A 26,784-nucleotide genomic window follows, 5' to 3' on the forward strand; every position below is an offset into this window, starting at 1 on the left:
AGGGAAGACAGGACAGGAACACGCATGCTTTCTGACCTGTGGGCTTCACTCCAGGGAAGTCAGGACAGGAACACGTGTGCTGTCTGAGCTGTGGGCTTCACTCCAGGGAAGACAGGACAGGAACACGCGTGCTTTCTGAGCTGTGGGCTTCACTCCAGGGGAGATGGGACAGGAACACGCGTGCTTTCTGAGCTGTGGGCTTCACTCCAGGGAAGACAGGACAGGGTCACACGTGCTTTCTGAGCTGTGGGTTTCACTCCAGGGAAGACAGGACAGGAACACGCATGCTTTCTGAGCTGCGGGCTTCACTCCAGAGAAGTCGGGACAGGAACATGCATGCTTTTGAGCTGTGGGTTTCACTCCAGGGAAGACAGGACAGGAAGACAGGACAGGAACACGCATGCTTTCTGAGCTGTGGGGCTTCACTCCAGGGAAGACGGAACAGGAACACGCGTGCTCTCTGACCTGTGGGCTTCACTCCAGGGAAGATGGGACAGGAACACGCGTGCTTTTGAGGTGCGGGCTTCACTCCAGGGAAGTCGGGACAGGAACACGCATGCTTTCTGAGCTGTGGGGCTTCACTCCGACATCTCAGCTTTGGAATTCTTCTGGTGGGTATCAGTTTTCAGCCGCTTCTCTACCTCTTCTTCCTGGTGCCTCATCACAGGCTCCTGAAGTTCTTTTCAGGAAGCACAGAGTGGAACATCTTGTTTTGTAAACCACAGTTTAGCAACGGTGCCATTATTTGCTTCTTGAGAAACTACATTCTTGGATCACTGTCATACCAATTAATTGATTTTTTTCCTACTTAAGGAAAGTGTTTTGCAGAGAAAATAAAAAAAAAAAACTTAGTTGACTATTAGAAATACAGGGAAAATTTTCAATGGAAAAATGCTGTTGGAAAAAGTTCTGCATTTTGTGTCTTAGATAAGTAAACACCTGGCCCTGAATATCCGTTACTAAATGATGAATCCAATATTCTTACCTTGGTTTGCAAGGCCCTGTTTAATCTTGTTCTTGTTTTAGTTTCTAATCTCTTCGCCTTCCCTTTCCTCTCTGTCCATTCCTACATAGGTTTGCTTTTTTCCTCAATAGGCAAACGACATGGTGGAGACAGCAGGCCACAGAGTGGAGGGGAACAGACCAAAGGACAGGCTGGAGGAGCCTTTGTGCTTTTCGGTCACTACATTGTAAAGGCCGTCCATCAGGATGACCAAAATAGATGACACTCTTACTCTCCTCTGGTCTCTGCACACATGCCAGCTTGTCACCTCGTCAGCAATTTTCTCATTTTTGTATTCATCTTTGCACAGAGCTTCTTCCCAACACACACACACACACACCCCACACACCCACACCTACACACACCACCCCCACACATCAACGCACACATACCCACACACATTCACACACACGCACATACACCACCACTCCACTTCCACCCACACACACTCACACACACACTCACTCACATCCACTCACATCCACACAGACACACACACCACACACCCACACCCCCACAGACACGCACACACACCCACCCCACACACAGACACACCCAACACACACACACACCCACACACACACACACATCAACACTCCTCATACCCCCCCCACACCAACACCCCCCCACAGCCATACACACACACACTCATCCCCCACATACACACAATACACCCACATCCCCCACAGACACACCCACCCACCCACCCCACACACAGACACACCCACCACACACACACACTCACACATCAACACCCCTCATACCCCCCACACCAACACCCCCCCACACAGCCATACACACACACACTCACCCCCCACATACACATCACACCCCCACCCCCCCACGCACACATACCTACACCACCCCACACACCCACACAGACACACCCCACCACACACCCACACTCATAGACACACCCACCCACGCCCACCCACGCCAACACCCCCCCACACACCCACACACATAGACACACCCACCCACACCCACCCACGCCCACCCACACACACCCACTACACACACACAGACACACACCCACACACACACATCACTCTTCATCTACTCACCCACATTTTGTTTTTTGTACCACATATAGTTATAAAAATTAATCCACCTAGTATCTTTCTTTTTGTTGAACATGAAGGCAGTTTGAGAAGATAAGCTCTGTAGGAGTAGGGACTTGTCCGTCCATTAAGCTTATTACTCCATCTGCAATGCCCATACCAGCTATGCTTTCAATAATTGATACTGAATACTTGAGAGAATGAATGAATTGTGTCTTATTGACCTGGCATGTCTGGGTAGTTGAGTTGATGTATGGTGAAGGAGAATGTGTAGAAAGCACCATTCTAGGGTAGAACTTTGTTTTAGATCCAGATAGATGGTTTTCATACGGGATTTTCACCTCTGCTATTGGCTGACAGTGCAAACGAACTTGATTCTGTTGTTTGCCTCACAAGCATGCTTCGATACTCAGGCTTCAAGTCTGCCTGGCCATTAAACTTTTGTCCTTTGGGTGGGGAGCATGGGGAATTCAGGGCCAAAACTTGCCTTTAAAAAGTGATAGGAATCTCCCTTCAAGCCTACAAATTTCTTAAGCACTTGAGATCTTTACTATTTGTAATTTATAATTTGCTGTGACTGTGCTTTTCCTTTATCTTCTCTTGTTCATTTTCTTTTTCCATGTTAAGTGCTCATAATGTGTCTACTAGATATAAATGTGGGGAGAGAGAGGAGGTAAACTCTGAGTGGGACTTTGTGGTGCTGTTTTGACAGTGTCAGCCCCCCCATCTCCTGTTTGCGTTTTCCTAACCACTTCAGTAACAGAGTGGGCCTCTTCTGGCTCCATTTCGGTTTTATTTCACCTAAGCTTGGATTTTTCTGTTTAAAGAATCCCTTCATTTCTCTCTCAAAGGTTTTTTCCATCATATACCTAATTTCTTCCACCATGTCTAGAAATCTTTTGAGGGTTCGAGACTTGGAGTTTCCCCAGTGGAGAAGGGAGGCCAGCACTATATATGTGTGTATATATACATTTTTTTTTTCCTCTGACGATTTTGTTCAGCAGCACGGAGCTGGAATCTGGCTCCTTTCCCCCTTCCAACTTCATGTGTGGGTCCTCCAAGACTTGCCGTTCACCACTGTTCACATACAGAAAGTTCTCAAGTACACAGTGTTGCCGTTTGCCCCGTACAGTTTAGAATCAACCATTTCTTGATTACTTTATCCTAGAATAGCTTCTCATCTTTAAACACTCTTGTAAATGTGAATGCATCTGTTTTTTTCGTTTTCAGTAGCAAATGTACTATGTCAAGATGAACTATTCTGGGTAAATCCAATTGAATGCCATACAAAAACAAACGATTACTAAGAATTTGGTGGGGTGGTGGTTAATTATTATAAAATGGAGTAAGATTGTATGCTTTTATGAGCAGCAAAATTGTTGTTGTTACTCAGTTTGTAGTAAGTGGCCAGCATTTGAAGGTTTTTAGCTTTTTAAAAAGATTTATTTATTTTTATTGGAAAGTCAGATATACAAAGAGGAGGAGAGACAGTGAGGAAGATCTTCTGTCCGATGATTCACTCCCCAAGAGGCTGCAATGGCTGGAGATGCGCCAATCTGAAGCCAGGAGCCAGGAACCTCTTCTGGGTCTCCCACGCAGGTGCATAGGATCCCAAAGCTTTGGGCTGTCCTCCGCTGCTTTCCCAGGCCTCAAGCAGGGAGCTGGTTGGGAAGCAAGGCCGCTGAAATTAGAATCGGCACTCATACAGGATCCCAGTGTGTGCAACACAAGGACCTTAGCCTCTAGGGTACTGTGCCAGGCCAATTTTTAGCTTTTTGAGAAAAGCAGAGACCTAATCTTCAGGTTAAACAATAAAATGATGTCTTGTGCATAGAAGAAATTTCATTTTGGTTTTAATTTATTGTTCCAATATTTGGTATGGGACCACGAACAGATGGCTACCTAATAAATGAGTCTTTGCTTGAGGCATTGAGCTGGTTGCTGTTGAAGCTGTAGAGATCTTTCCTGGGCCATGTCTGTTCCAAGAGAAACCTAATAGCATGAGGCTTATGATCTGATTAATTAATGGTTAATAAATTTTATGAGGGTGTAATTTTTGCTTTATTGGATAGAAATGTCTTTTAAGTTACTATTTTCCCTCTGGGGTAAAATATGGTCTGTGCTGAAATTAAATTTCTATATTGAGGTCCCACCAAGTAATTAAATACTCCCAGAAATAACACTTAAAATATTGGACTTTATTAAAACATGCTTTTGTATTATTTTTAACTTATAGTGCTTTCACTGAGAACTTGTATAATTAAAATTTTCTCTGAAAATTGAATATTTAAGTTTGAATTTCTAAGCCATTATGAAAGTATTTCAGAAAGTTTATGGGCCATGTGTATTATTGAAAGAACCATGCATGGATTTCAGTTATTTTGCACCGAAACAAATTTGTTTTAATTGTGTTTTCCTCACAGACTTTTTGAGACACTTTCCTGTATTTTTTCAATTGCATTATTTTTATCATAGAAGAATGTCATATGCAGTTTTAACGATAAGCTGTATGGAAGCAATGTACCATTTAATAGATGTTCAGCTTTGAAATCAAACATAATGTTTCACTAACATGTGAACTCAGAAACATCTTCATAACCGGCTTATCCATTTTTTATTTGTTTCCCTTGTTTTATATATATATATGGTCTGGGTGGACTTCAAATCTTGTTGAAAGTAGCCTGTTTATCAACTGCACATCGTCCTCCTTAATCTGCCCCTCTGGCTGCAGCTTAGTCATCTTCAACTGCACATTGTATTTGGAATATCTGAATTCCATAGCCCCGGGAGCTGGTTTGGAGGAGCCCCACTCCTGTCACACTCCTCCAGTGTTGCCATGTCCACATCAGCATCCCCAGGTTTCACATGCAGTAAGCACAGGTGAACTGTACAAGTCGTTCCCTTCGCTTCTCTGCCTCTTCACTTTCCTCCTCCTCATCAGACCCGAAGAGGTCAATGTCTTCTTTACTCTCTGTGCCTCCAATTCCATATCCGCAGGGCCATTATTTGCGCAAAGCTTTTCACTCCTGGCGTGCTGGCCTTCTCCTTCTGCTACGACTTGATGTGATTCTACCAGTGGAGGGCATGACACAAGTTGGCAGGTGGCAGCCAGATGCGGCTTCAGACACTGCCACGTCTGCTTCTGGTGGCATCTAGCCCTTGATGTAGCTCACTAGGTAATTGCTGAGCACATGTTGGTGGGCAGGGCGTTTAGGGCCCCAAGATCCAGGGCAGCAGCTGTACCTGGCAGCTGTGGGCAGCTGAGCAAAAGAGGGCAATCTTGGCAGCTGGCCCTAAAAGATGGGGAAAAGGCGCTAGCAGGCTGGAAAAGCCCTTCTGTAGAGACGGAGGCCATGCTCTCCACCTCCCCAGGCCAGAAGTCAAATGTCAAAGGGCGTTCCTGCTCTCTTACCTGAAAAATATTTTTTCTCATGTGATTATTTAGCTGTGCTGCCAAGCTGAGATGTGAGTCTAAAAGTTCTTAATATAGGGTTCCATGATATAATCTGACTTTTGCACTGGCAAATAGAAGTTTCCCCCCAAATTGCTGATATGATATAAATTTAAGAATAAATAGTTATTGGGCCCGGCGGCATGGCCTAGCAGCTAAAGTCCTCGCCTTGAATGCGCCTGGGATCCCATATGGCCGCCGGTTGTAATCCCGGCAGCTCCACTTCCCATCCAGCTCCCTGCCTGTGGCCTGGAAAAGCAGTTGAGGACGGCCCAAAGATTTGAGACCCTGCACCTGTGTGGGAGACCCGGAAGAGGTTCCAGGTTCCCGGCTTTGGATTGGAGCAGCACCGGCCGTTGCGGTCACCTGGGGAGTGAATCATCGGACAGAAGATCTTCCTCTCTGTCTCTCCTCTCTGTATATCTGACTTGACTTTGTAATAAAAATAAATAAATCTTTTTTAAAAAAGAATAAATAGTTATTATGACCAATAGCAAAAACCTAAGTTCTTTGAGTATATATAAATCAATTCATAGAATATTTTAAGGGTAAGTAATAGTAAATAAAGGCACAGTTCAATGTAGTTACGAATTTCAGTTACTTTGACAAAAAAAATGCCTGCTGTAAGATTTTAATTCATATACAGATCAGAGGAAATCGAACATTATACTTTCAGGGATTCGGGAAGCTATAATTATAGATTAAATAAAAGACATAAAAAAGAGATGAGCTATTAAAGCTAGCAGAGTTGATAGTTTAAGGCTACGTATGGGCCCATGCAGACTTAACAGGGACTTTTGGGAGCAGTTATTGAAATGAGTGGTATGAGGTCTGATCAGAAATCATTTTGAAAAGAGAAAAATAACTTGAAAATCATTTTGAATGTCAGTAGGGCTTTTCACTTTCTTCCTATCTGTGAAAACTTTGCCTTTGGGAGCTATCAATTAAAGCAAATATTTTTTATTATTTTTATATTTTATGTTCTTGTTTATTCGAGGCAGGAGAGAGGGTACCCCTGTCCTGCGGGTTTATCTTTCTAACTTACATTTTAGGCTTATTGAGTCCCAACCATCTCAGTTGTAGGTACAGCGTGGTGGCTTTGTAGATTCCTTTGCTAGCAAAGTGGAGTCTGTGGGTTGTAAGCCTGACAGATGAAGGGACATGAAGGTAAATCCTCCTGGCACGGCCAATAGAAGGGAAATGTTCCTGGATGGCTCCACTTCATGGGATCCTCTTGTCATTTTGGCCTTTCCCTTACTTAGTGATGACTGTGTATCTGCCTGGGGTCCTTCAGCTGTCAAGTATTTAGTTTCTGAATAAATATTTACATTACTACCATTCAGTAGTTTTAAAAATAACATTCTGCTGTAATCCATTTCCTAAATGTTGTTAAAGGCATCCCATTCCTCCTTCCTTGCCTGACATTGAAAGGCAAGCGTTCCTTGATGGATGGGGATGCTATCACTGTGACAGATGCCTCCAGCAGGCTGGGATCTGGTACCAGGTGTACCCCCCAGGTTTGCATTCGTGCATGAGGACTGATACTGAGCAGCTGCCTCTTCCACATTCTGAAGGCTTCTATTAATCTCATAAAAATAAAGATTTTGTATTTTGGAGGAATTAACAGAGGTCTGGGCTTGCTCCGCATCGGGAACCCTGGGATGACATCAGGTGACCATCCCCCATTTCTTGGTACTGATGTAGCTGGGATGGAGGGTTCGGCCTCTCCCCTCTACCCACCCGCAGACCCTTTCCCCCAAATACAGGAAGAAGAAAAACAAAATCCGCTTCCCCCTAGTCCTCGATCCTTCCCACCTTACTTAGTGGTTCTTCCCACCCTACTTAGTGGTCTGCTTGGACATGCATCCTTTTCAATTATGTAAACATCATCAAAAATACAATTTAAAAAAGTGAAGTCCTGGGTTTTTGGTTTGCTTATTTTTGTTTTCAAAATGGAAATGGAAACTCCATTTGTATCTGGCATCAACTCATGAAATAAACAACCCGATGAGTTGCCTATCACGATTCAGCTAAGAGTGTCAGCTAATGGGAGAGGGGCTGGTAATTTCATGCAGTGACATTTCTTTGTGATTTATGAAGTGGCCAAGGCAACCAGGATTTTGTGTATTTATGAAATTGTTATGAATGTAATCTATATCCACTGTGGAATAACTGAGAAAAAGTGGAGAAATAAAATTATGCTCAATGCAGCTATTGCTGCTAAGCATCTTCTTGAGTTTGTGCAGATCTTATCCACAGACAAGAGTTCTGCAGCATTGAATGAAGTAACACTTGCATGTATTTCTTGCTTATGATGCTTCTATAAAATCCTGAGGTTTATCTTGCTAAGACACTGATGTACAGAATGCGTGCTATTGAGTCAATGAGCACAGTGATCCTGGTGGCCAACTTCTACCTTCAACTTCCTGGAAATACTGTGTGCAATTTTACTTAAGACCTTTGGGATTTGTAAGAAGCTTGGACTATGTCATTGAAGGAGATGAAGTGTATACTGTGCAGTGTGACTGTGTGTGCACACAATCCTATTATATATTTAACAGCCTGATTTTCTTTACTTAGTGTCATATTGTAGGCACTTTACTGCATATTATAAATTATTAAAAGTCAGATTTAAAAGACTGTATTATGACCCCAAAGTGGATCTACCTTATTTTAGTGAATTTTGCTGCATACTTAGGAGGTTTGGGGTTTCTGTTTTTTACTGTTGGTATTCCAAATATGATCATTGTCATTATTCATTTTAGTTCAGATTCTTTTGATGTAATGAGATGTATATATAAATGTATATACACACCTGCACAGCCTATGTGTATGTGTATTCATTTTGGTTTAGATTCTTCTGAAGTAACGATATGTATATATAAATGTGTATACATAAATGCACAGCCTACATATATACAAACATATTTATGTATACATATTATAAGATACTTGAGACATGTTGCCACATTGCCTTCTAGTTTGCTCTCATTTCTATCCCTTTCGACTATACTGATCAGTATGCCTTAACCTTAGTAAGTCTTGGAAGAATAACTTGCAATTTGTCAATATTTGTCTTTCTTTCTTTGTATTAGTTGATCTCTTATATATGTATTTCTCTTCTGCTTATGGACAATTAACTTTGTTTACTGAATCAAGTCATGTTTTGCATGTTTTAATGAAATATTAGTATTATTTGCTTATAAGTAGAGTTCATTTTTTGACTTCTATAAGCTATGGATAGTCCACTTTTGTAATTTTGTATTATTAATTATTTTTATTTTTGATGATAGTTGGTTAGAGTGATAACAGCCAAGAGCTACAGGAAGGAGAGATCACCATTTCCACATTCTCTCTCTTTTTTTTCCTTCCTGTGTCTGTTGGAAGGGGCGAGACAAACAGAGAAGCCACATCCAGTCTCCCAAACACCTCTGCACCCTGGGATGGAGGACAGCCACCGGATACCACCCCAGAGTCCCCAATGTGGAGTCTGCTCTGAGGGTCTTATTCAAGAGGTTTTGATAGCTCAACATTTCTGAATTACTGCCAATCTCGCCACTCTAAGCATGACAAAATCACTCCAGAATTCACTGGTTGGTAGAGTCTACCCTAGAGTCTCCATTTGCCCACTTATTCACTACCAACATTTGGTTGGGGTAGTTGATCAATTTGTTCTGTCCTCTATCGTGGTACCAGGTGTCCCCTGCAGGTTCTGATGGACTTCCATATCCTCCATGTACATTTGGATATGCTGTCCACTGCTCCATCTCAGCCTCTGAGGAGGCTCACCTTTGATACATGCACTCCATGGTCAGACCAAGGAACCTGCAATTCTCTTCATGGATGGGGTTCTGAGTCCAGCGATTCAGTTGGGGGGATCCCCAAAGAATCTGAATTGATCTCAGATGTGATTCCTGTGTGTGCTTGCCAACATAGGGTCCAGCTCAGTCCCTTACTGCTGTTCTTATTGAGGCTAGTATCATTTTCCATTTAAATTGTTTTGGCAGACAAATTTCCCATCATGTTTGTGGGGGTGTGCCTGATTCAGACACTGCCTTTTTTTTAGCCTTGTCCCTGACCTGTGCTGTCCAGCCTCTGCACTGTCCTTCCTCTGCCATCCTCCCGGGGCCTTCCCAGAGCTTCCATGTCTGGCTAGCTCTGTCTTTGCCATATCCACATTTGCCTTCCTGGTCCAGTCCTCCTCCAGATCAGGTCTCCTTAATTATCTAGCAGAATCCCATTCTCCTCTTTCTTACATTAAAGACAACTGTGTTAATTCACTTTCGCAAACTGCATTTTGAACAAATAATTTCACGATTTAGATAAGGTAAGCGATATAGAATGTTTCTACAGCTCTACAAAAATATGCACATTTGAGCACACATTTTTAGGGGAGAATTATTAAAAATAAAAATAATCTCAGTGTATTTGGAGAATGACTCATCCTCTGAGATTAGCAGCCAGATGATGGGGTTTGGAGACCTAGAACTTAGATGGGAGCCCTGGACCGAGCAGTTAGGAGCTATTTGGTCTTGGGCAACTTACTTGATCTTTGTCGTTTTAACTTCCCTCCTCTGTAAGTGGAGTTAATAGTAGCATCTGTCTCTTAGATTATTTTGAGTACTGAATGAGGCAACTCAGGAAGTGCTTAGCACAGGGCCTGGCACACAGTAAGCACATTATAATCAGTCATTATTCTTTTTATTTTTTGAACTATTTATTTATTTTTATTGGAAAGGTAGATTTACAGAGAGAAGCAGAGACAGGCAGAGAAAGATCTTCCAACCACTGGTTCACACCTCAAGTGGCCACAATGGCTAGAACTGGGCAGATCCAAAGCCAGGAGCCCTCTGGGGGTCTCCCCTGTGGGTGCAGGGTCCCAAGGCTTTGGCCATCCTCCACTGCTTTGCCAGACCACAAGCAGGGAACCAGATTGGAAATAGAGCAGTTGAGACATGAATCAACACCAGTATAGGATGCTGGGGCCTGCAGAAGGATTGGCCAGTTGAGGTATCACACTGGGCTCCAGTCATTGTCCTTTTTTTCATTCTCCTTCCTGTCTTTCTCTTTAAAGATTTATTTATTTGTGTACTTGAAATGGAGAGAAATCCGGGAGGTGGGAGTGGGGAGAGATCAGTGGATCTCCCATCTGCCAATTTATTCCTCAAATATCAAAACTCCATCCTGATCTCTAAGGGTCGCATGGTCTAAGCATGTTGGGTGTTTTCTGACCTTCCTCCCCTGTTAGCAGGAGGCTGAATCATAGTGGCCAGGACTCAGATCAGCACTGCAGTGCAGGGTGCTGCTATGGCAAGCTGCAGCTCAACCTCTGGGAACGCAGCATGGGCCCCTTTCTGGGTCTTTTCATCTTTGAGCATTTCTTAGGTGTCAGTGCTGTACAGCATAGTGTTAGAAGATGTGTAGGCTTCTGTTTTCTTCTTGATAATTGCCCTGCTGAATTAACAGTGTTTCCTCTCAGATGATGAAGTTTCTTCCAATTGTAGTTTCAGAATTTCTTTCCATCACACTGCCATTCTTTTTTAGAAGTGTCATGCTTTACTTTTGCTTCCAGAATCACACTGAGTTTTTTTCTGTAAGATAGCATAATTTATCTTTGCTTTATTTTTAAATGTTTATGTCTATCTGGGGGAAGGGAGAGAGAATGAGCACTCCCTCTACTAAAGGGAGAGAGAAAAAGGGAGAGAGAGAGAGAAATGAGTTATTTTCTTCTAACAGTTCACTCTCCAAATGCCCAGTGTCTAGATGTTGGTGAGAAACCAAAGGCAGGAATGAGGAACTGAATCAAGTTGTTCCATGTGAGTGGCAGAAGCCCAGTTACCTGAGTGCTTCCTGCTGCCTCTTCAGGCTTGCAGTGTCAGGAATCCAGACACTGGGAGCAGGAGCTGGGATTTAAATTAGGCACTGATGTGGAAGTGCACTTCCTATGGAGCCTCAGGACTAGACCAAACGCCTGTCTTACTTTCTGTTTTGGTAGTATCGCTTTGTAAATATTAACACTCATATCTGTTTTCTTGGCAGCTGGCAAACTTCCCCAGACTTTGTGAGGAAACAGAAAGGATCGTTGCCAACCACATACGTGAGCGAGAGGGGAAGACGAAGGACCAGGTGAGGAATGCTCTCCTGTGGGGGTCCTTGTGGGGTGCAGAGAGCTCTGCGAGGAATGATCTCCTGTGGTGTATGGGGTCCTTGTGGGGAGCAGAGGGCTCTGCGAGGAATGATCTCCTGTGGTGTGTGGGGTCCTTGTGGGGAGCAGAGGGCTCTGCGAGGAAAGATCTCCTGTAGTGTATGGGGTCCTTGTGGGGTGCAGAGAGCTCTGCGAGGAAAGATCTCCTGTGGTGTGTGGGGTCCTTGTGGGGAGCAGAGAGCTCTGCGAGGAATGGTCTCCTGTGGTGTGTGGGGTCCTTGTTGGGAGCAGAGGGCTCTGCGAGGAATGATCTCCTGTAGTGTATGGGGTCCTTGTGGGGAGCAGAGGGCTCTGTGAGGAATGATCTCTTGTGGTGTATGGGGTCCTTGTGGGGAGCAGAGAGCTCTGCGAGAAATGGTCTCCTGTGCTGTAAGGGTTCCTGTAAGAACCTTCTAGTATTCTTTTCCATGATGCAGTCTTGTAGGTATAGAGGTTCTCCTGTCCACCTCTGCTTACTCTTGCCCCGTTCTCCCCACCACTATTTCCCCCGTATTGTTGCAATGGCTTGATGCTTCAGCCACAGTCACAAGTCCGGAGTTCTGATATTTAAGTGTACCACGGCATTGTAAGTACAGCAAATGGTAGAAATTCTACTTTCCTGTTGTCAAGGTATATTTAACAGTTTTATTGGGCAACCCAGATGCCCATCTAAAGAGGAATGGATAGAGAAACAGTGGTTCTTCTACTCTGTGGCATACTACTCAGCCATTAAGAAGAATGGAATTCTACCGTTTGCAACCAAATGGTCTCAACTGGAGACAATTATGCTCAGTGAAATGGCCAATTCCAAAAGGACAAATATCTTATGTTCTCTCTGATATAAGGCAACCTTCATGCAAAATGCAACACAGATATATAGGTAAACATGTATGCATATATATTCTCGGAGGTAAACTGTATAATGGAAACTTAGATATCAGGAAGTAAAGATAAGTTGTAGTTTGCATCTCTGCTCCTGAATAAAAGGTGCTAGCTTTCAACTGGGCCCAAAGATGGGTTCCAATATGTTCACAAACTCCTGAAATATTATTTAGAGTGCTCAGTGCTTTAGTTTTAGTGCTTGAGGGAAACTGATGTAGCTGATCACCCATTTATCCATGGAACCTATGATTTCAATAAAATGTAACAACTGCCCATTTAGATATTTGTAACAATTTTGTAAGTATAGATGGTATATAGGGAGTGCCTTTGAATTGCCTCCTAATTCTAATTCTAATTCAGTGATTAGGAAAGATTATTTCAAATGAGGATATTTATTTTAAAACAGTAAAAGACTATGTGAACATAATTTAAGTGGATGCTTTTAGTTACTTGCAAAGCATTTGAATAGGAAATTCAGAAGTTTTCAGATTCTTAGATTCCCTGACACAGCTGCAGTGTGATGCTGTGGAGAGAACACTGGATGGAGGCCATGTGTTCTCCAAAGAATAACAGCATGTTCTGGGGTGAATCACGTCTCTGCATTGCTGGTTTCTGGTGCATGGCATTGGGATGTTGCTCTAAGCCATCTCCTTCTGCCTTTGTAACTTCTATCCCGAGGTTTTTTGTAAAATTCTTTGTAAAATCCCGAGGTTTTTTGATTCTCAGGTGAGTTGGAAGGAGGGATAGAATGGGAGAAATGAAAGGAGACAAAACATAAGATGGGGGCATACAGGGGAGCTGCATCAGCCTGTGTTGCCTGGAGTGAGTGTGCTTGTGGGGTTGGGTGAGGGCTAGATGGGGGCTGGGTGAGGGCTGGGTGAGGCTGTGGGGCTGGAAGGGGGCTGGGTGAGGTTGTGGGACTGGGAGGGGGCTGGGAGGGGGCTGGGTGAGGCTGTGGGGCTGGGAGGGGGCTGGGTGAGGGCTGGGTGAGGCTGTGGGGCTGGGTGGGGGCTGGGTGGGGGCTGGGTGAGGCTGTGGCAGGCGTCAGAGGATGGAGGTCCTGCAGTGTGGGACATTTGAGAGTGATAGTAAGCAGCATTGTTACTGCTTTATTGTACTTTGAAATTGATCACTGCTCATAGTTTTTCATTTGTATTTGAACTTTTTTCCCCTTTATTTTCATTTTTAATTTGAAAAGCAAAGACCAGGGGAGGGAGGAAGAACAAGGGAGAGGGAGAACAAGAGAGTGAGAGAGTGAGATTGCCAGGCACAGTAGCCTAGTGGCTAAATTCCTCATCTTACACGCAGTTCCAGCTGCTCCACTTCCCTTCCAGCTTCTTGCTTGTGGCCTGGGAAAGCAGTAGAGGATGGCCGAAAGCCTTGAGACCCTGCATCCAGGTGGGAGACTCGGGAAATTCCTGGCTTTGGATCAGCTCCCGCTGTTGCAGCCATTTGGGGAGTGAACCAGCAGATGGAAGCTCTTCTCTCTGTAAATCTGCCTTTCCAATTAAAAAAAAAAAAAAAAACTTACAAAAGAGAGAGAGAGCCTTCTTCATCTCCTGGTTTATTCCTACTTATTCCGCCAGACGACAGGGCTGAACCTAGCTGAATCCTGGAGCTGTCAACTCCATCATTTTTCTATGTGGGCATCAGGACCAGGTGTTTAAGCCATCACCTGCTGCCTCCCAGGATGTGCATTGAAAGGGAGCTGTCATTGTGTGCTGAGCCAGGACCTGAACCCCAGCACTTCAGAATGGGATATGAGAGTCTACAGTGACATGTTAGCCAAACACCTGCCTGTATTCCAGCTTTTCCATTCCTGGTTAACTAAAACAGAGAAAACGGGCTTTGTCACTTAGTGGAAATAAAGCAGTTACTATTAAACAAGAAAAATAAATGAAAGTCTATAACCAAAGGTTGTAGATTCTCCATAGCTAATGTTTTGGATACTGTTGGACCAAGAAGGGTTAAGTTCTTCTGTACTCTTGAACTTAAATAAATAAGCCAGTGTCCTAATTTAGTATCTTCAGTATTTAATATTTAAATTATAAGATATCCTGTTTAAATTAACTTATAGGGAACCTGTATAGGAATTATACTGAGGCAAAAATAGTACAATACTATTTAAGCCACATTTGTAATCACACCTAAATCAGTTGTTTACTTCCATGTGTTTCACATTACTTGTTTCCCTCAAATGTCACATTGTTGTCAGGCTTGTGGGCTCTTGGTTCAGACCACCTGACTTTGGGTCCGGACTCTGCCGCTTGCTTTCTATGTTACTTCGAACAAGTTTTTTGGTATCTGTACTTCCTTTGCTCGTGTTGAAGTAGGGCAATAATAAGAGTGAACTGAAACATTTGTAAGCGTTTCAGAGAGCATTGGCATCTAATAGAGAATTGATTCTTTTTTTTTTTTTTTTTAAATTTCAAAGGAAGCTGCCTTCCATATGCCTTCCATATGCCTTCCATTCCCACATGGGAGATGAAAGTCAAGCAGGTGTGTTCCTTAGTAAATCTCAGGTGGCCTGGTCTGATAGCTGTCAACTCTTGGAGAAGTTGGCAGTGGCTCTTTCTGATATGGGGATAGACGTGGTAGAAATATGCCTGGTTTTGGTAATGTAAATTGGTCACTTTGGATAGAGCTCACATTTGGATTCTGCCTTAGGCCCTGTGACACTAGTGCGTGTCTAGACAGAAAAACAACCCATTTTTCTCAGGCATCTATACCTGAACTGCTCTGAGGCATGCTTGAAAGTTTCTTACTTTGTTTTTAGAAATGGAGTTATGACCAACCTCTGCTATGGAAGTTTTTAGGAGGGGAAAGGGAGTATCCTTCAAAAAAAAAAAAGATAATAATGGCAAATTATAAATCCTTCAACATCTGTGTGTGCCAGCTATTACTCTAGACGTTTCCACACATGTAACTTCATGTTGAAGTGGTTGACTTTGTGGATCATGATTTCTACCTGGAGTAGCTTCATTTTTGTTCAACAAGATATTCAATAACTGTGGGGTTAAAAAGGCACTGAGAAACCCTGAGAAAGTGAAAAATAAGAAAAAAATGTTGTTTTCCTTTTTATCCCCCACATGTGACCTGGCTCTTTTCCTAGGGTGAACACAGACTCCCAGTTTCCAGGAAAATGAGTGAGAACAGCCTTAGCTTTTATTTTTTCCCTACTTTTTTCCTTCACTGTAGTCCAAGTTCATGTGTGTGAATGCAGGATATTAATGACAACTTTTGGTAATGCTGAGAATTATGTAGATCTTTTCTTCCTTATGGTGGCAACAATCTATTTGTGCTCAACTATTACAGTTTGTTGATATAAATTCCAGGCCAAATTGTATAGTTTGGGACTGTAGCACTGAACAGAATCTGACTTTATTATGGGAGAAGAGGCAAGTCGCAGCTGATTTAACAGCGATTGCCTCTCCCAATCTGTTAGTTTTCTTCAGGAGTAAAATATCATTATACCTGAAGATCTGAAAGTGTGATGTTCTTGGTTCAATAGCCTCTTGCTTTGAGTTTACATTTTGTAGTGAAGGAAGATTAAGAATGATCTGTTAATTTTAATTTTTTTTCTGGAAGGGACGAGGGGTGTGGGAATCTTGGTGACTCTCAGCAAGATTTGGTCAGATGAGCAGTTAAGATTAGCCACAGAAACAAAGTCCTACTGCCAGTCACACTGGATACTAAGCAACAAACAGGAGTATGTGGCCACATACTAATTATATAGGAATCAATTGCCTCCTTTGAAACAAACAGTTACAAAATTAGATAGCTAAAAATTTATAGCCACAAATATTTACTGGTACCTATTATATGTGTTCTGCTGGGTTCTGGGATTGAATAGTGAACAAAAGAAGCAATTCCTTCTCTTATGGAGTTTACAGCCCTGCAGGGAGGGAGAACATCAAACAGTAATTTATATGATAAATAATTACATTTGTGCTAAACACCATAAACAAAATACATAAGGTGATATGTGTGTGTATACATACACACATATATATCATATATATGCACATGTTGTAATTATAATATATAGGCTATCTGGGAGTCACATTTGACCTAACTTTAAATTTTAAAGATAAAGCCTTAGAATCAGGAAGGGCTTTCCTGAGGAAGTACCTGCTGGGAAGTGTTGCGTAAGACATGCCTCTGCCAGCTCCAGCCAGTTCAAGCTGGAGCAGGGGCAGACTGGGCCAGGCCAGGCTACAGCACCCTCTGGCAAATGCCAAGGTGAGACGGGTCATGCCAGACTGGGCAGCAGCACCCACTAGCACACACACAACCAGGATGGGGGAGGAGAGAAGGGGTGAGCCTGGTAGGCGAGTGACTCCACTGCTAGGCTCACGCTCAAGTTGGCGAGCGTGAGAGCTGGAATTGGGGGCAGACCAAGCTGAGCAGGGCTACAATACCTGTTGGCCTACATGTGACTTGGGTTAAGGGGAGAGTCAGACTGGGGTGTACGATTGTGTCCAGTAGTACAAGCATAATCCAGAAAGAGGACAAGCAGGTTGGCCTTTGCTGCAGCATCAGTTGGCAAGTACTGGGACTGGGGGCTAGTCCTGTGGAACTACACTGCAGAGCCACATGGACAGTGTGAGTTCCAGTGTTGGATTTGGGTCCAGTGGGGAGGTTTTGGATTCCTCTCTGATGGGCTGCAACTCCCACTGGTAAGCATGAGAATCAGGACTGGGAGCCAGCTCGCTAGACAGGTGGTGGCACCCACTGGCATGAGTGTGGGCTGGAGGGTGGAGTCAGTTAGGTTGAGTTAGGCTTCAGTGTCCAATAATGTATACAAGATCTCAATGGAATTATAGGGAAAACTGACCAGTTGTCTGCGCGTGCTGGCAGGTACAGGAACTAGAGCTGGGGGCAGTTCAGTGGCGGTTATTGGGGGTTGCTGTGCTCCCCTATGGGAGACCCTTGGGGCTGCAGCTGCCCCTGTGGTACATGAGGGCTGAGTGTGCATTAGGCAGGGCAGGGCTGGGCTGCAGCACCCGTTGGTTTGCTGAGGATGGAGGGCAGAACAAGCTCATCAACTACCCCAGTGAAGTTTGACAGCAAATATCTGGGCCAATGGAGACTCGGAGGTGGACTATGACAGCTAGTTGACCTCGGAAGGTTTTCCTCATCCTTGGAGCAGTGATACCAGCAGCATCCCAGAACTCTCGAAACCACATGAGCAGAACCCTCAGAAAACGCTCCATCATGGGGCCCCGGGGTGACATTGGGAGTAGTTGGCCATCCCCTGGGTGATGCGGCGGTGGGGAGGCCAGGCGGGGTTTCTCCTCTTGTAATTCTCTCCCCCACATATGGGAACAAGAAAAACAAAATGTGTGAACAATGGCCTCACTCACTTTCCCCGGATCCTCGACCCTCCCCACTCTGTTGAATTACGTAAGCATCATCAAAAATAAAACAAGAATGTCTCTGAAGTCTTACCATGAGGATTCTGATGTACTTAAATCTTACCTTCAGTGGAGGGAACCAGTGTAAAAATACTCGTAGTGGTCATCAAAGGCTCATTCAGCTGAATGGAAGCAGAACACGCCAGTAATATTTGGGCAGGACTTCTGAAATATTCTTTCCAGCCAACACATCTCTGTGTCATAGAAACATATGGCCCAGTTAGGAGAACAAAAGAAATTCAGGAAGAACTGAGTGTTGAATGTATCTGGCATAAAACTTTCTCACAGTTTCTGCTTGCCCTACCCACCTCTTACCATTTCATATTATCCGGGACTTGTATTCAGTTACTTACTTTGCAGACCTTGGCGGACTCTGCATGTTCAGACACTGTTCCCTAGCACTGGAAATAGAGCAGTGGAGGTGGGTGAGGTTTGCCAAAGAACTCTGAATGTCAGCTGGTGGTAGAGCTGCCGAAGAAAATAAGGCAGGGTGGGACAACAGAAAGTGATAGGAGCACCAGCTTAGATGGACTCGGCGGGCAAGAGTCCTCTGAAGGAGTGACAGTCCGACAGAGATCTGACTGATGTCACAGTCCTGTGGTGCACGCTACTGATCTCAGGCAGGTTTTATATTTGTGTTTCTGTTTTGAATTGTTGGAGATGCTTTCCCTGATTGCCTACAGGGACCTTCAAATAGATGGCAAGGGAGAAGAAAAGGAAAGGTAATGTTGCAGGTTGATGGCTAGTAGATGGTGTGCACAGGAGTAGAAAATCCGGAGCAGCCCCTCATAGGCCTTCCTGCCTGCTGTGCTGTCCTTGCGTTGTGCCTAGCTTTTACAGTGGAAGGATTTCAGGTTCTGTGTTAGGTTAGTAAATGGTACATGTGTATAAACTCTTCTCTTCTTGTGGTACACATTTACTTTTCATATGGCTTTTTCACGTAAGAATTTAGGGACCAATATTGTGGCATAGTGGGGGAAGTTGCTTTCTCCAAAGCCAGCATCCCATATTGTCCCTAATTCATGTCTTTGCTGCTCTGCTACTGACCCAAGCCCCTGCTGATAGGTTGGGAAAGTAGGGAAGGATGGCTTGACCTGGCCTAGCACTGCCTGCTATGGCCATCTGGGGAATGAACCAGTGAATGGAAGAGCTTTCTTTCTCTCCCTTTGACCTCCTGAAGCTCTGACTTCAAATAAATAAATAAATCCTTAGAAAATATGAGTATGAAGTTTTTAGTCTAATGAAGAAAAATGAATGAAATGTTCATTGTAATTGGTATGCTCTTTTAAAAATTAAATGTAGAAATAATTTGTAGAGACGGCTAGTGAATTAAATGGTGGGGAATTCGGAAGACAGGCTTTCACAGGAATGTTTCTTTTTTCCTTGTAGGTACTGCTACTGATTGACATTCAAGTTTCCTACATCAACACCAACCATGAAGACTTCATAGGCTTTGCAAAGTACGTGAAACATTGGTACATATATGCACTCCTCTTGCTGGTTTTTCTAGAACATGCCTTATGACTTCCTAACACAACTTCCCTACCTTTTGAGACTAATTCCTGTGCCATCGGGATTAAGTCTGAACTCACTTACCTAAGAGATCTGATTTCCATGACCATGGGACAAAGAAATTTAGTGCTCTTTTGATAAAGTAGCTGGCTCTGTTCTGCATATAAACCCATGTATAGCAGTCAGCTCAGATGACGGTGTGCAGTTTGTACTTGAACTCTTATAAATAAGCAGAAACAAATGTGGAATTTGAGCACAATTTCTCTCATTAGCTGGAAATATCAAGTACGTGGTATTTCAACTTCCTGACGTAAGAATGTAGAGATCCACTTTGGAAACTGTCCTTCCTGCCTTAAATGTGTTCTCTTGAAGTTAATGTTTTTTCAGAAGTGCAGTGTGGTGGCATGATGTGTGTGTGTGTGTGTGTGTGTGTGTGTGTGTGTAACTGTTCTTTGTAGATATTGTCATGTAGGCATTATAGTTAGCTATAAATGTTGGTTATGCAGCATTCAAGTCCTTAACTCACAAATGTTTCCTGCCCAATAGTGAAAGCAATTTCTGTTCGATTTAAGAATCTTAACTCTGTCTAACATGTATTTATGAGAGATAAGTGGTTCCAAAATCAAGTATATAAAACATAGCTTATTTTATCTAAATTATAAAAGAGTTTTTATGCTTTCATCTAAATGAGGTGTCCAAGGACAGGGACAGGGCCTGGCGTAGTAGCCTAGCACCCAAAGTCTTCACCTTGAACTTGCCAGGATCCCATATGGATACTGGTTCATCTCCTGGCTGTTTCACATCCTATCCAGGTCCCTGCTTGTAGCCTGGGAAAGCAGTAGAGGACGGCCCAAAGCCTTGGGACCCTGCGCCCTTGTGAGATTCCTGGAAGAAGCTCCTGGCTCCTGGCTTCAAATCAGCATAGCTTTGCTTGTTGCTGTCACTTGGGGAGTAAATCAGCAGATGGAAGATCTTCCTCTCTGTCTCTCCTCCTCTCTGTACATCTGCCTTTCCAATAAAAATAAATGAATTAAAAAAAGAACAGGGATAAACGAAACAAAAAATGCAAATTGTGTAAGTAATCGATGTTATTACATTCTGACTTAGAGAAAACAGATATGCAGGTCATGTGACCTACACTAAATATTCGTCTGAGGAATTTATGGGCAGGTTTTTGAAAATCCCCAGTTATTTGACAAAAATTGTTTCATTCTAATCTCGGTGGTAATTTTACTGACATAACCAATGGTGTAGATATGTTTTGAATCCAGTGCCTATTGCTATCTAGTGCTATCTAGTGGTTTTCTTCCACTGTCTCCTGTCTGTGACATACATGTAAACATGTTAGAACATAGAGATAAATGTTTCCTTGCATACCTGATTTTTTTTTCCAAAAGCAGTGACCACTCCAACCTCTGGGGAGTTATTTGCCATGGTAGCTTGTTTTTTTTTTTTTTTAAGATTTATTTATTTTTATTACAAAGTCAGATATACAGAGAGGAGGAGAGACAGAGAGGAAGATCTTCCGTCCGATGATTCACTCCCCAAGTGACCACACGGCCGGTGCTGTGCCGATCTGAAGCCAGGAGCCAGGAACTTCCTCCGGGCCTCCCACGCGGGTGCAGGGTCCCAAAGCATTGGGCCGTCATCAGCTGCTTTCCCAGGCCACAAGCAGGGAGCTGGATGGGAAGTGGAGCTGCTGGGATTAGAACCAGCGCCCACATGGGATCCCCGGGTGTGCAAGGCGAGGACTTTAGCCGCTAGGCCATGCCACCGGGCCCCATGGTAGCTTGTTACACAGACCCACTTCCTTCTCTCTTATCAGCATCATGCTGATCATTTGCACTTTTTTAAAAAATGAAAGATTTGTTTATTTTTATTAGAAAGTCAGGAGTGCTGGTTCACTCCCAAGTGGCCACAGCAGATGGAGCTGAACCGATCTAAAGCCAGCAGGCAGGATCTTCTTCTGGGTTTCCCACGTGGCTTTGGGCCGTCCTCAAGTGCTTTCTCAGGCCACAAGCAAGGAGCTGGATGGGAAGTGGAGCAGCCAGGAGATGAACCAACGCCCATAGGAGATCCTGGGCGTAGAAGGTGAAGACTTTAGGCACTAGGCTACCTCGCTGAGCCCATTTGCACTATTTTAAAATTAAAAAGCAGCCAGAATCATACACCTCCTTACCCTGTATTTGAAAATGTTTGGTTTCTCTGACAGCCAGTGATGTCCAGGTGGTCTATGACAAACTCATTTTGGGGTGGGGGAAGGGAGGTAGATAAACAAAGAGAAAAAAAATGCTTTTACTTTCTTTCTAGATCTTGTCTATAATGGAAAAGTGTAGAAAACACACTTAGCTATTTATTTAAAGATTTATGTTATTTTAAAGTCAGTTACACAGAGGGAGTGACAGAGTGAGATCTTCCATCCACTTGTTCATTTCCCAAATGGTTGCAATTGTCAGAGCTGAGCCGATCCAAAACTGGGAGCCAGGAGCTTCTTCCCAGTCTCCCACATGGGCGCAGTACCCCCAAGGACTTCAGGTACCCTCCAGGGCTTTCCCAGGCCATAAACACAGTGTTAGATAGTAAAGTACAGCAACCAGAACACAAACTGAAATTTATATGGGGTGCCAGCACCAGCTGGTGGAGGATTACTATGTTATGCCACCATGCCGGCCTTCCCATGTAATAATTTAAGTGGACGCATTGTCCATGAAGTTTACTTTCTTCTATGAAGAGTTTAAAAAACAAATAAATCCTTGAGTCATTTGAAATGACAGGAATGCTGCTTTTAATGTTGATCTTTGTGGATTACAAATATCAGTCGGGTTCTTCGAAAAATTTCACACATGTAGATGTTAATGTGACACAATAACTTAGAAGTTCAAAGGGGGAGAATGCAGAAAAGGTCTTAAGCATTTTGGAAGAATTCAAGTTTTTTTAAGATTTATTTATTTTTTATTACAAAGTCAGATATACAGAGAGGACGAGAGACAGAGAGGAAGATCTTCCGTCCGATGATTCACTCCCCAAGTGACCACAATGCCCGGTGCTGTGCCGATCTGAAGCCGGGAACCAGGAACCTCTTCTGGGTCTCCCATGCGGGTGCAGGGTCCCAAAGCATTGGGCCGTCCTCAACTGCTTTCCCAGGCCACAAGCAGGGAGCTGGATGGGAAGTGGAGCTGCTGGGATTAGAACCAGCGCCCACATGGGATCCCCGGGTGTGCAGGGCGAGGACTTCAGCCGCTAGGCCTTGCCACAGGGCCCAGAATTCAAGTTTTGAACCTTGTAGCCAGTACTAGAACTTGAGTTTTATCACTGTTCTCGAAACGTTTTTCCCCTGGATTACCTTGACTTTTTGTTTTTCTTTCCTTTTTTAACAAAATTTCTACCACAGTAAATTTCAATATTTTCTTCCTGAGATGCTGTTGAGATATAGCATCATACTGATTTCTAAGTTTTCAGAGGCATATATAATTGTTCCAATTGATTATTTGAGGCGCAAAGGGAGGGAGAGACTTAGAGAGAGACAGCTCCCATCCATCAATTTACTCCTAACTGGCTAGAATGGTTACGGCTGGGCCAGATGTGAACCAGGAGTGGGGCTCTCACTCCAGGCTCCCCTGTAGGTGGCTGGAGTCATTGGCACTGCCTCGCAGCAGCTGCGCATGGGCACTGTGCTGTGTGCTCTGTGCATCTCTGTGGCATCGCTACACACTGGCCCCAGATTTCATGCTCTCCAACAGTCTTGGTGCGGTCTCTGCGGCTCAGATGGGTGCCTTCATGTTACCAGCAGTGAGATAGGCACTGAATTTTATGATGTTGGAGAGAAAAAGGAAAATGGGAAAACTATTCTGGAAATACAGCAATTTTGTGTATTTTTCCTCTAATATAAACTGTGTGCCTAAGTCGTGGTTTAAGGAACTAACCTGGGAATCAGCAGTCCCATTTATTTTTCCGGTTTTGATTTGGCTTTTGGCAAGGCCGTTAGCCTTATTCCAGCTAACTCCACTGGGTCTATCAGGCACAGTGCTAAACACTCTCTCTCGTACCTCTCTCAGGATGTCCGAGAAGCAAATTGATGAAGTTATTGGAAGTACCTTAGAAAACTGTGGTATCGTTTAGAGAAGTGACTCCTCTCTCTCTCCCTCTCTCTCTCTCTCTCACACACACACACACATACACACACACAAAACACATGGTTACTAGATGAGATGTGCCGTTTTACTGTCTTCATGAAATGTATACTGATTTAAGTATTATGGCCATGCCATATTTTTCATTCCTAATGTCATTATCTCCAAATGTCATATTTTACACTGAGACTCAGAGCTAAATGATCTTCCCATCTGTATGCTAAGTTGGAATACATTTCCACGTGACATGGGATCATTATGAAGATGAAGAAATGTACATTTCAAAATCACTTTGAGGGGTTGTGGTATTTTCTGTGCTTTTAGAAATCAAAAAAATATGGTGGTAGCTATAAATTTTAAAGTTGGCAGGAATGCTGTTTCCATCAAGGAGGAAAAGTCAAGCCATATTTGAAGACAATTATGTAAGTATTTTTAATTTCCCAAGATAGATAATTAAGGTCTGGGGTTGAGGAATATAAGCATTTGTTTCCGGAGTTTTTCTGTAGAGAGTTGCCAAGAAGAGAGGCATTTCTCAGATTTATCACTGGGTAATGTACATAGTGTCTTACACATCTAACTTTTTCAACTGGGACAACTTATGCTCTAAGCCTTTTTTTTTTTTTTTTTTTGCAAAAGGAGAACAAATGGGTAAAAGTAGATTAATAAAATGTTTAGTTTTGGAGTAGTGCTCAGGATATTTCAGAATTCTCTTTCCTGTTGTACAGTTTATTCTGCCATGTTGACTATGAGAACCCTCTTCTCCATCCCCCAGTTGTTTGTCAAACATGGACCGTAAAATATGTACCATGTGTGATGTGTCCAAGCAAGCACTGCTGTAGGCTTGCTGTGGAATTTCCTGACTTCTGAAAACTCGGTCTTTCAACTATATTATGGCTTCTTAGCCTAAACATTCAGTATTTCAGAAGAAAACGTCAGCTTTCCTTGTAACTTGAAGTGTTTACTTTGTCATTCTTTTTTGAAGAAAGTGCCATAACTTTATTTGCTTAAATAATTCCACTAGTTTTCGCTATTTAAGAAAGCAAGAATCAGTCCAATTGTTCCTTCATTCACTTCTCATTCTTAATCCTGCTGTTCTAACAGAAGGGCAAGTTTGTTAGCTGAATACCTTCGGAAGTGGATTTTTAAATGTTGTTCCACAACACAACTTGCCTTCTGAGTTACTAAGATTTATGCAGACCATGAGCTAAAAGAAAGATGTGCTGCGTTTGGGCCATTAAAATCCTATCTGCACACAGCAATCAGCAGAGCAGGGTCTGTTTGTTTTTCAGTTTGTAGAATAGGTCTCTACACCTGTTTTCTCACAGTTGAAATTATGCAGTGTGTAGATTCCAGTTCTTGTTATATGAGCACCATGAAAATTCTATGGGTTGTAACATTCATTGTATCTCCTTCCTGATCCCCTGGAATGCCTCTGTTGCCATTTTACTGAGGGCAGCATATTTGAGCCCTGCCACCAAGTCCCAGAGCACTTTTGGTTTTTCCTTTCACATTCCTTTGTTTGCCCTATAACACATGAGTATCTTCTGTTATAATAGTGTTTCAAGTTCTTATTCTTATGTGAGATTTTTTTTGTGTGTGGAATCTAAACCTATATGTAAGAGCATAGAAAGGTCTTTGTTTAATTCATTCCAAAGTTTGTTTCCTGAATTTTTCAGGTAGAAAGATATTGTTGTGTACCCTGGGAGGATATCATTAATAGCACCTGCTCAAGTAATTCATAACTCCAATGTTGTGAGCATTTGGAAAGTTTTATTCATTCATTTAAAGGAGAATATGTGTGTGTGTTTCCATCAGATATTCACTCTCCAGAGGCCAGCAAGGATCTAGACTGGGTCAGACTGAACCAAAGCCAGCAGCTCAATCCTAGTATCTTAGATATGTGGCTGAAGCATCAGTGCTGCCTCTTAGGTCCACATCAGCAGGAGGTCACAGTGGGAGGATATCAGAGCCAAAAGTTAAACGTGGATACTGCTGGGGGACACAGGCTTCTAGCTGCTATCGTAAATAAGTTCTTGCTGTTATCTTTCATTCCAAAACCTATTTTGAACTTCGTCTCCATCCTTAAAATGAATCTTAAGCTCTGACTGATCCTTCTTTTAGAGGCCTCCAAGTTCTGTAGGATATTCTTGTATGGTACTCAGCCTGACACTTCACTAAGGATCTTATAGTTGGAATTGACATGATTTCTTCTTCTCCTGAAGTCTGGTTGCAGCCAGCCCTACATGTGATGAATAATACTTCCAAGACTATCAAAAAGTGTTTATGTTTTCCTTGGGGGTAATACAGAGGACCTTCTAAGTGAGCTTTGCTATTCTTCAGTGGCATTTTAACAATAGGATTTTCTGATGTGTAAAAATAGTTAATAAACTGAGTTGCTTGGTGCAGTAGGTTCTAGATACATAGAGCTATTGAAATATGACTAGTGAGACGAAGGAAAATATTTTTAAAATTTAAGTTACTTAAAGTTGTAATTTCGTTGCCAGAATTGGCTGCACATTACTGTTTTGGATACACATCTCTGTGATATGCTAAATACAACCCTACTTTATTAATGGCCTGATGAAGACCTACAGTGGTGAGATTTAGAAGAGAAAAAGGAAGCATATATTTTAGCTGCTGCTATGTAAGCCCTAGGCCTCTGGTCTATCAGTCAAATCCTTAAATGCCCTGCCACTGAAATGTAGAACGTGGGCCTTTCTTTGCACTGCCCTAGCCCTTGGTCTGAGCGTTGCCATGTTCTGGGTAGTGCTCCAATTCCAAGTCTCTTCAACAAGAGGAACACCTGATAATTACCATGTGATCTGCCTATTTGAGGGACTTGAGAGGTGGCTGCTGTGGCTGAACCCTCTTTGAGTTGATTCAGTGTGAAGTCCTCTTCCCTTTATCCAATCTCTTTCCCTTTTTGTCCCACTGAAGCCTGGTTTCTACCACAGCACTCTACTGAGAATGCCTTTCTGTAGGAAAAAACCAGTTACTCCATTGGACAGTCCTGGTCCTTCAGTGGACACCATTAACCTCTCCTTGGAGCACTGTTCTTTTGCTTCAAAATTCACTGTTATCGTCTGCTTTTTTCTTTTTATACTCTAGCCAAACTTCATTCTGAGTCTTCTTTAGTAGCCCATA

At 43.1% G+C, this 26,784-nt stretch overlaps 1 protein-coding gene across 4 annotated transcripts in view; it reads left to right on the forward strand.

Moving 5' to 3' along the window:
- The window catches only part of DNM3 (dynamin 3), a 512,631-nt gene that overhangs the window by 190,792 nt on the left and 295,055 nt on the right, over window positions 1-26,784 (forward strand). For all 4 annotated transcript variants that reach the window (XM_058660674.1, XM_058660671.1, XM_058660672.1 and 1 more), the window contains exons 11-12: window positions 11,555-11,641; window positions 19,388-19,458. In XM_058660674.1, the coding sequence (XP_058516657.1) occupies window positions 11,555-11,641; window positions 19,388-19,458 (158 nt within the window). The remainder of the gene's footprint in view (window positions 1-11,554; window positions 11,642-19,387; window positions 19,459-26,784) is intronic.

This window comes from Ochotona princeps, chromosome 2 (genome assembly GCF_030435755.1).
Source record: "Ochotona princeps isolate mOchPri1 chromosome 2, mOchPri1.hap1, whole genome shotgun sequence".
In the NCBI taxonomy this organism is placed as follows: Eukaryota; Metazoa; Chordata; class Mammalia; order Lagomorpha; family Ochotonidae; genus Ochotona; species Ochotona princeps.